The sequence below is a fragment of the Lolium rigidum genome, unplaced genomic scaffold (genome assembly GCF_022539505.1).
Source record: "Lolium rigidum isolate FL_2022 unplaced genomic scaffold, APGP_CSIRO_Lrig_0.1 contig_23317_1, whole genome shotgun sequence".
Taxonomy (NCBI): domain Eukaryota; kingdom Viridiplantae; phylum Streptophyta; class Magnoliopsida; order Poales; family Poaceae; genus Lolium; species Lolium rigidum.
In genome coordinates this window covers 6,458-16,598 of record NW_025900006.1, presented here as the reverse complement: position 1 = coordinate 16,598, position 10,141 = coordinate 6,458, and the positions used below count along the sequence as shown (strand labels likewise).

The window sequence follows — 10,141 nt, the reverse complement described above, 5'->3', positions numbered from 1 at the left end:
TCAAGTTTTTGTGCCCCAGGCTAATGCCAGCATTTTTGCATTATCAAGTAAAATAGGATTATCAAGGGCAGCAAAAGAGTTTGGGAAGCCATGGATCTTATTACCTTTAGGTACTTCTAGATTTTTTGCCTTCTTAAGCTCTTGTGCTTTCTCAATAACAGTCTTGCCATCCCTTGGAATTCTGGAGCTCATTCTAGTAGCTTGCACAGGACCCCATTGCTTCTTCTCCTTCCATGCCATGGAAGGCATGACAGGAGCAAGCTTGTTGGACAACAGCTCATCATCTCTCTGTGCAAGATCTTCAGCTTCTTCCTCACTTTCTGCATCAAAGTGTTGAAGGAGATTCTTCCCAATATTATCTTCAGCACTCCTTAGGACTAGAACATTGTTAGCCTGGGCACATGGCTCCTTGCCAAACACTTTCTCCTGGACACTTGACTCCAGATTTTGCTGGGCAGCAGACTTAGAACCACTTCTTCCACCAGGAGGGATGGAAAGATCAGTTTCCATTTTACTATTGTTCCCACCAGACTTGTCCTTGTCCAAGGTCTTGAAGTCCTCCCCAAGTTCATTGTCATCATCAATAGCATCCCCTTCATTACCTTGTCCGGGATCCTCATCATTATCTTCATCAACATCAATAGCTTCACCTTCATTTTCTACCAGGAAGTCAATAAGGAAGAAGCATTGTTCCATCTCAAAGAGTTTGTTTGATGGGATTTTTGATTTGTCCCTCACAGCCACTTTAACCCTGACTTCCTTGTAGAAACTCCTGAAAATGCCATGCCAATCAATGTTGACAAGCACACCAAGGGTAGTTGAGACTTGGCAGATAGTTTTCCAGGTTAACCATTTGGCAGGAATACCAAAGATTTTGACCCACACTTCCTGGAATTTCTCAAAAGGCTCTGTCTCACCCTCCCAGTTCACAAAGTAGATGACCACTCCATCCTTCTTTAGATTAATGGAGGGGTACTCCACTAGCTCTTTGATTCTTTTGCTAGGAGGGAATCTTACTAAGAACTTCTTGGGGGCAATCTGTCTGATCTGCCAGAACCAATTCACTTTCCACATGTCATTGAAACACTTTTCAAGCTCTTCAGCAGAGATATCTCCTTCTTTAATCACCACAACACCTACATTGTCCATATTCAGCCATTGCACTGCCTCTGGCCCTTCCACCTCAACATGAAAGAACCCCAACCCAGGATTGGCACTCCCCCAGTATTGGGCAGTTGGTAGGAGGGAATACCACATAAGGCAATTATCCATGTGGTGACCAGTTTTGCCGCATATGAAGCACCTCTTGATCCTAGTGCAGAGACCAACATAGTGTCCTGATTCTCCACAATTATAGCAAGTCACATTCCTGAATTTTGGATCCAAGACAGGTCCAGGCCCACTAACCATTGACACTTTCAGATTAGTTCCAGCCCTGTCACCATTATTCTTTGACCCCTCAGAAGCAGACCCTTTTTGATTTTTCTTCTTGTTCTTTCCAGCACCAGAGACCTGTTGTTGCTGTGAAGGAACCAAACTAGCACTACTGCCTTGACTGTTGGATTGAGGAAGACTAGGAGGAATCCCCTGAGGTATCATCATCAAAGGATTGAAACCAGTGGGAGGAATCTGCTGGTTGCCAAAGAATTGTGCCCACTGACTCATCGGCATGTTCCACATGTTTGGTTGTAGCATCGGGAACATACCTTGAGCAGACCCCATCTGTTGCATCATTTGTTGAGGAAACTCAGACTTGGCCACTGGATCAGGAGCAGCACCAAGCGAAGTTGCCGTCGTAGTAGCTGCAGCTGCTCTTGAGGGAGCACGGCCGCCACCAGGACCACGGCCGCCCCCAGCGCCACCAAATATGCCAGTACCACGGCCCCCTCCCGCCATCTTGACGATCTCAACAAAAGATTTCTTCCCTTCTTCAGCACCCCACAGATCTGAGAACTTAATCACTACAGGCTTAGGAAGGAAACCATCTCTAGCAGGGAAGCAATCAGCGGGAGTGAAGGATCTAGCCTGGACCAAATCTCTCCTTACCCAGACCAGTGTCGGAGACCTAGGCGAAACCCTAGATCCGACTAGGGGTTTGTTGACTGAAACAACCAGCGCATCCCCAGATATATCCACCGCTGAAAATGTATTCCGTAAAGCCGCCATCCCAGAGACCTCACGGACGGTCCGATCACGACCAGGGGGATCCAACCGACGGCCACCCACAGCTGCAACCAGTGAGCCACTGCGCAGTGGGGCCCGTCCCTGACACTCCCAGATTTTCGCCATCCTCTCCGACGAAGAGCTCCTCGTCGGAGATGGGTTCCCCTTCCTGATCCTCTCCATCCGCCACCGAACATCTGCAGAGCATCGCGGACCAGAAGAGCCCTCAGATCGCATACCCTCACCGCCCATCAGCAGCGGAGAAGGTCTCAACGGCGAGGCCCCATACAAGGTCTTCATGGCGTCCAATTTTCCAAGTCCACCAGCCTTTGCTCCGCCATTAGCCTCATCGGGTCCTCGGGATCCTTCATTTTGATCATCGCCAGCGCCGCCACGACCTGCTCCTCGAGCCCTTGCCCTGAGATTTGCAGCCGCCACCCCTTCGCCATCTGCTCGATCGCCCACTCCGAAGCGAGGCTGATCTGAAGGATAAGTAGTGTCCGCCGCAACAGCGCCTGCTTCCTCTCCTCTGCCATCGCCGCTTCCTTCTCCCTCCGCACCCTCTCCTCTCCTCGGCGAACGACGGGAAACCCGCCGTCCACTTGGGGCGGACATGCTCTCCCGCGCGCACCGGCGAATACCAGCGACGGCGAGCTGTTGGGGTGGGGAGGGAAACGGCGGCGGCGGCGTGAGATCGCCAGAGAATCGCCAGATTCGCCGGAGCGTGGGTGATAGGACGTGTATGTTAGAGCCCTTCATGTGTGATATATATGGGTGATAAGATGTGTATGTGGGTGATGTGAAAGTATTACGGGAGGCGTTAAACCTTAATTGGGCTGCCGGTGTGATATATATACCAAGGACATTACATATGGGACCGACCGTATGCACGGTATATACAGAAAACATACACGAACTCTAGACAGCTATACATATACATATACAGTTTAAAAGCCAGCACGAGCGAGAGTTCAGCTGGTGAGTGCCGCCCTAGCTGTAACCCGATCTTTGGGCGGCCATACACGATCGCCTAATCTGACACGGGAATTTAGAGTTGACGATGGATTGTGCGTGAGTCGTGACGCGACCGCCCCCCGGATTAATTTATTCTTGGGCGGCACCATCACGCGCGCTATCGTGCTCTGTTCCCGCGATAGAATGTAGGAGCACATCAATCCCTCTCTCGGTCTCCTCCTTTTCTCACTTTGTCTACCACCCCTTCCTGCTGTCCCCATCCTATAAATACCTCCTCCTCGCCACAACACAACACATCATCCACAGCTCCTCCATCTTCTTCCTTCTTCCTCCCGTTTCTAGTGTTCAAGCTACTCGTAACGGGAAACCAGGGAATTATCCACAAAGAAACAGAGGGCTGTTCGTTCCTTCATTGGTGTTGGCAATGGCGCGTTGCTTGGCGTTCATGCTGTTTCTCCAACTCTACTGCCTCGTCTCCACCGTCGGGCTGCCGCTGCCGCTCGAGCCCGCTGAGCTGCTACAGCTGGGCAGCGACGTCGGCGGCGGGCGGCTAAGCGTCGACCCGGCCGACCTCCGGGAGGCGTCCGGCGACTTCGGGGGCTTCACCCGCGCCGAGCCGCCGCTGGCCGTGTACCACCCGCGCGGCGCCGGCGACGTGGCCGCGCTGGTCCGCGCCGCGTATTCCCGCGGCGACGGCCTCCGCGTGTCGGCGCGGGGCCACGGGCATTCCATCAGCGGGCAGGCGCAGGCGCCCGGCGGGGTAGTGGTGGACATGAGCCGACATAAGGCGGCGGCCCGGGCACTGCCGGCGTACTCGTCGGCGGTGGGCGGGCACTACGTGGACGTATGGGGCGGGGAGCTGTGGATCGACGTGCTCAACTGGACGCTGGCACACGGCGGGCTGGCGCCGCGGTCGTGGACGGACTACCTCTACCTCTCCGTGGGCGGCACCCTCTCCAACGCCGGCATCAGCGGGCAGGCCTTCCACCACGGGCCCCAGATCAGCAATGTCTACGAGCTCGACATCGTCACCGGTACGTCCCCACCACCTCGCCCCCCGCGGCACGTGCGCAAGCGTTCCCGTCGTTGCTGACCCAATACGTTCCGGCTGTTGGCAGGGAAGGGAGAGACGGTGACCTGCTCGGCGACGACGAACTCAGACCTGTTCTTCGGCGCGCTTGGCGGGCTGGGGCAGTTCGGGATCATCACGCGGGCTCGCATCGCGCTCGAGCCTGCTCCCCGCAAGGTAACACTCTCTCTAGCTAACACGCATACTAAGCATCATCCCATTTTTTAAGCTCCACTTCTTCTTTGTTTAATATCCATGCCGGCCGTTAATCCACCTGCTCGCTGTAGAAGACGATGGAGTATCTCGTGCGCCTTTCCCTCTCCTTCTTTTGTGTCATCGCTCTCGCTTTCCAACTTCAATTTCAATGGCCCAACGGGGAACTTGACACTAGCCGTGCAAGTGGCAGGCGCCCCGCTTCGCGCGGGCTGCGACCTCCATTGTTAGGTACACTGAAAATTACCACACGTTAACCAACCAACCGATAAAGATACCGATAAGACCAAAACGTGTTTGCTAATTATAGCACAAATCCACCCGTCTATCTCGACTAGCTTACGGCCTGTGCGACACGTATGCCAATTGCCAATTAATCGCTATCTACTTTTTTTTGCTTCAATAGTAGTATTAGGGTTTTTCAAATTAAATCATTAGTTTTAGAGCAGTCTTTTCATTGGTACTATTACTAGCGTTCAAAGTCCACCCGACGAAAAGTCTTTGAAATATCAGTTTAGCTATCAAGGTCAGGTGGTTGGGATCGATCGATTCATGAATTTGTGTCTTGCTGACCAATTTGGTCTGTTATATAAATACAGAAACCGTTTTGTTTAGCTCGTGCGATCTTTCACAAGATCTTGTTCAACCAGCTTCTTAATAAGTTGTCCCTAAAAAAATCTTTTTAATAAGCTGACTAATCAATGCTAGTTAGTTATCAGGCCGTGATCAAGGCTGATTCAGCAACCCCATCGGCTTGACAGTGTGGCTAATGATTATTGTGCACGTTGGTTTGTTTGCTATAGGTTCGGTGGATCCGAGCGCTCTACTCCAACTTCACCGAGTTCACCGCCGACCAGGAGCGGCTCATCTCGCAGCACGGCGGTCGCCGGTTCGACTACGTGGAGGCCTTCGTGGTGGCCGCGGAGGGCCTCATCAACAACTGGAGGTCCTCCTTCTTCTCGCCGCAGAACCCGGTTAAGCTTAGCTCGCTCAAGCAGCACACCGGTGTGCTCTACTGCCTCGAGGTCACCAAGAACTACGACGACTCCACCGCCGCCACCGTTGATCAGGTCTGCCGCCTGTCCTTGCCGACCCAATAATGCCTACTGCTTCCTCCTGACCGTCTGATTTGTTTATGACGGTAGTACTTAATTCCTAGTATGCTGCTGATCAGGGGCCCTAACCAATCATTGGGTTATATATATGCTTTCATTTAGGCTGCTCATAGTGGAGAGTAACTTAGACTAGTAACATATGTTATGTTACTAGTCTAAGTTACTACCTTCATAGTAGGTAGTAACTTAGATGTGGTGTCATGCAATGTACTATTAATTATATTGTAGACTCATATTGCTTTGAGATGTGTGATGTTATGGTAACATAGCTAGTTACCACCTCACTCTCTTTCTTCATTTATTAGTATGCCATATCATCAAAATGCCTTGATATGTGTGATGTTACTACCTATGTTACTCCCACTATGAGCAGTCTTAGTTATGGACGGTTTAGTCCCTATAGTATAGAACATAATTTAGGCCACACTCCTGTAGATTAGTAGTATAAAATGACACCCACATGCAGGGCACAATGGATGTATAGATCTTGGCATTCGTGATACTAGATCCTACAATTCCCTTAACGAAGCACGCACTATTAGTTTAAATATCGACCCATTGACGGCTAGACTTGAAAATTTTGTATTAGTGCATTGAGTTGCCAAGTCTAACTAACAAAGTAATTCTGCAGGAGGTGGATGCGCTGCTGGGCGACCTGAACTTCCTGCCGGGCACGGTGTTCACCACCGACCTGCCGTACGTGGACTTCCTCGACCGCGTCCACAAGGCGGAACTGAAGCTTCGCAGCAAGGGCATGTGGGAGGTGCCGCACCCGTGGCTGAACCTCTTCGTGCCGGCGTCGCGCATCGCCGACTTCGACCGCGGCGTCTTCCATGGCATCCTCGGCAGCCGCACCTCCGGCGGACCCATCCTCATCTACCCCATGAACAAGCATAAGTAAGTCAACCTGCCGTTTTTTTGCTCAACTGATCAAGTCAACTTATCTAGCTAGCATACTATAGCATGAATCTGTGTCTACCCAGTTGACCAGCTCACATCACCGTCCTCCATATGCTGGGCGGCCCATCGCCGCCCATCCATGCACGTATGATCCGCCTACCTTGCACGATCGAGCCGGTCACGTTCCAGGGCGGGCGGGTGATCTCACATGCGACACAACACTGCTACAGGTGGTGGTTGTTACCATGATTGGCGCCACACAAGCTAACACTAGAGTATTATATAGCAGGTCGTTGCTTAATTAGTTTCCCGATTGCCATCACCTTCGCCAGGATCTGCTGATCGGTGAATGGCCGCAGACATATCGCGCACTGGGGTGACAGCCTCTATTCTCAATTTCTTACTAGTATATTCTCTGGCAAGAAGCTAGCTAGTGGCGCCACCATGGTTTCCCGGCCTGCGCCGACCAGTGGCATTCTGAATGCCAGATGCGTTGTCGCTTTACACATGCTTAGCGCGAAAGCACGCACCAGAGAATCGGCTGTAACGGCGCCCAATCTCTTTTAACTGAACGAACTGTGGATGCTTTTCCTACTATATTTCAACCTTTCCATGATGAGCTACCTGCTGTTAGTAAAGATAAACTGAATTCTGATGGACATTTTGTGTAATCGTGCAGGTGGGACCCGATGAGCTCGGTGGTGACGCCCGACGAGGAGGTCTTCTACCTGGTGGCGTTCCTCCGGTCGGCGCTGCCAGGCGCGGCGCAAACACTCGACGAGCTGGCGCGGCAGAATCGCCAGATCCTCGACTTCTGCGCCGACACCGGAATTGGGGCCAAGCAGTACCTGCCCAACCACAAGTCCCAGCCCTCCTGGGAGGCGCATTTTGGCCCGGAGAGATGGGCGCGGTTCGCCAGCCTCAAAGCCAAGTACGACCCCAGGGCCATGCTGGCCACCGGGCAGGGGATCTTCCCGCAGCCGGCAACAGACTCGGCTCCGCTCTTGTCCGATTCTTGATCCAGAAGGATGGCTACGATAAGTAGCTATAGGTTGTAGATAGCTAGGCGTAAGTAATTGGAGATCAAAGAGGAAGATTAGTTAGTTTTGACGATGTATATATAGCTACTTAACTCACCCAATCCAATTTGCTTGGATAGTCCATAGGAATTGTTATAAACGCGGCAAGCAAATAACGAAGAACGATAAAAGAAAACGCAGTGGAGACACGAGATTTAACGTGGAAAACCCTTCCAACACATAAGGGAAAAAAACCACGGACGTCAGCCAGCAAATACTTCACTATATCGGGGAGTGTTTACAAACGTCGTGGATTATCTTATAATCTGATAAACCCTAGCCGGCGGCTTACAAGATGTATATATAGGTTGTGGCAACGATCCGTTCCGCGGGGGCTGCCTCCCCCGCACCCCCAAACCGAGAAACTCCCGGGCCACTACATCAATAGATATAGCCTTACTAACTTATTAAACATAGTATTCGTTACAACTCAGGGATCACTAAGTGATGTTGCATGAATCAGCCAGTTAAACAAGCATAAACTGACCGTAAGACACACCACAGTATCATCTTGTAATTGGAGATCAATGAACAAGTGTTATATTGTTTCATCTTTATCACAAAGCAACACTTCATTTTTTTTAACAAGATTGTCTTTTGCTAAAATAGACTTTACAGTGGAAGAAACACGTGAAAATCTTTTTTCAGATGTATTTTCATCTTTCATATGTATTTGCGTAAGCAAATTGTATGACCATTCATATAATCTAAATAAATATATCTAACTGCGAACATCCTCGCAAATACATCATTATTGTCATTCAGTTGTATATCCATCATCCGATGAACTAAATGTAACCACATTGTCAATTTGTTCTGGCTAAGTGCCACCTAAACACAACATTTAACGAATTATGCTACACAACATCAGCCACCAAAACATCTTTTCGTTGGACAATACTATACAGCAATTGAGCAATGGATATTTAAAGAGCTAGAGGTGCGTCCCCAAGCCATGTGTCTTCCCAAGTTTCCAAACCATTACCAACTTGAAATGACCTCCACAGGAGAAATCATCTTTAACTCTTAATAATCCTTTCCAAAAGGAGAATCAAAAGCATTTGGCTTCACTTGAGGACTTGAGGTAACATTTTTGAGATAGCCTAAGCAATGCAAATGGCCAATGCTTTTACGTGTCCTCCACTGATGAGGAATAATGGGAAGATGACACATAAATGCCAAAAACAACGTAGCAAGGACGACTTCGGCGGCAGCAGGACACTCTCAAACGCGGCCAGGTTCATCCGCCAACGCCGCCCGAGCCGCAAATGTGTCACTGGGAACCAGGCCGTACGTACGTCTAGCTTAGCTAGGAAGGCGCATCATCTTTTCAGCAGTACTCTTTGACGCCACGAAGGTTGGTTACGTGCATGCATGCCGCGCATTCCATTTCTACCGTGTGTGCGTGGATGTGCATGGTTGGCTGTTTGATTTCTTCAGGAGGCGCGCTCTAAACCTGATGAGCCAAGAACATAACGTTAACTCAATTGATGTGTACTGTGGACAGAACTAGCTAGATATTTTAATGTCGCAGTGAACCTAGACATAATGCGCTTCCGTCGTAGGCCAACAGAAAGGGGGTAAAGGGGGATCCCCACTACGTTATGGCATTGTGCTGTTTGATGCTGCACTACGATGGTTGTTGATTGATGACTGAGGTCTAAACTCCAAGGGTTAACTGGCTAGCGCACTCACGGATGATCTGAATTCGAATGGTTCGTAGCAGACTAGCTGCAACATTGATGAGCACAAGGATGAAGGCAACATTGTTGTTCGTTTGTGACATCACAGGCCAAATATCATATATGTACTACCAGGTAAGAGTACTTGAGATGTTGTAATTAATTATGATGGTAATTGTGTGAGTATCAGCACATCACACCCAAGGTTTTAAATAGCGGGCTATTTAGTTTAGCTGCAACTTTTTTGGGAAGCTACAAAAGCTACAACGGGCAATAGCCGAAACAAACCTGTTTAGCTGTTTAACGCAAAATACTATCAGTCCCATATACCTAAAACATTTTCACTGGACCAAATATCTTCCATTTGGCCCAGTCCTAGCCCCAGTTTACACCACCACAGCCATTCAAGCTCGGGCCACACAATTTCATTCCAAAAAATAGCAAAGCTACACACTTCTTCCTCTATTGGACCAAGTACATTGGATCCTACCATTCTGGCGACCTAGCCCAGGGTGCCTACTCCCCGCTCCGACCTCTCAACCCAACCTCTTCAATCTCACTTCCTATGGTTTGGTTGTCAATCCCCCTCACCTTGCGCCCCCATTGGAGGAGCTCCAAATGTGGGCACCGCTATAAGGAAAAGAGCCGGAGAGCAAAAGGGCTCTGCTGGTGATACGTCTCCAACGTATCGATAATTTCTTGTGTTCCATGCCACATTATTGATGTTATCTACATGTTTTATGCACACTTTATGTCATATTCGTGCATTTTCTGGAACTAACCTATTAACAAGATGCCGAAGTGCCACTTGTCTGTTTTCTCGCTGTTTTTGGTTTCAGAAATCCTAGTAAAGAAATATTCTCGGAATTGGACGAAATAAAAGCCCGGAGGCCTATTTTCTCACGAAGCTTCCGGAAGACCGAAGACGAGACGAAGAGGGGCCAC

At 49.8% G+C, this 10,141-nt stretch overlaps 1 protein-coding gene across 1 annotated transcript; it reads left to right on the top strand.

Moving 5' to 3' along the window:
* The first annotated feature begins 3,449 nt into the window (after positions 1-3,449).
* LOC124680627 (cytokinin dehydrogenase 5-like) lies at positions 3,450-7,654 on the top strand. The gene is made up of 5 exons (XM_047215696.1): positions 3,450-4,172; positions 4,257-4,384; positions 5,224-5,490; positions 6,167-6,432; positions 7,115-7,654. The coding sequence occupies exons 1-5, from the start codon at positions 3,563-3,565 to the stop codon at positions 7,452-7,454; spliced, it is 1,611 nt and encodes a 536-aa protein (XP_047071652.1). The 5' UTR covers positions 3,450-3,562; the 3' UTR covers positions 7,455-7,654.
* Positions 7,655-10,141: the final 2,487 nt, after the last annotated feature.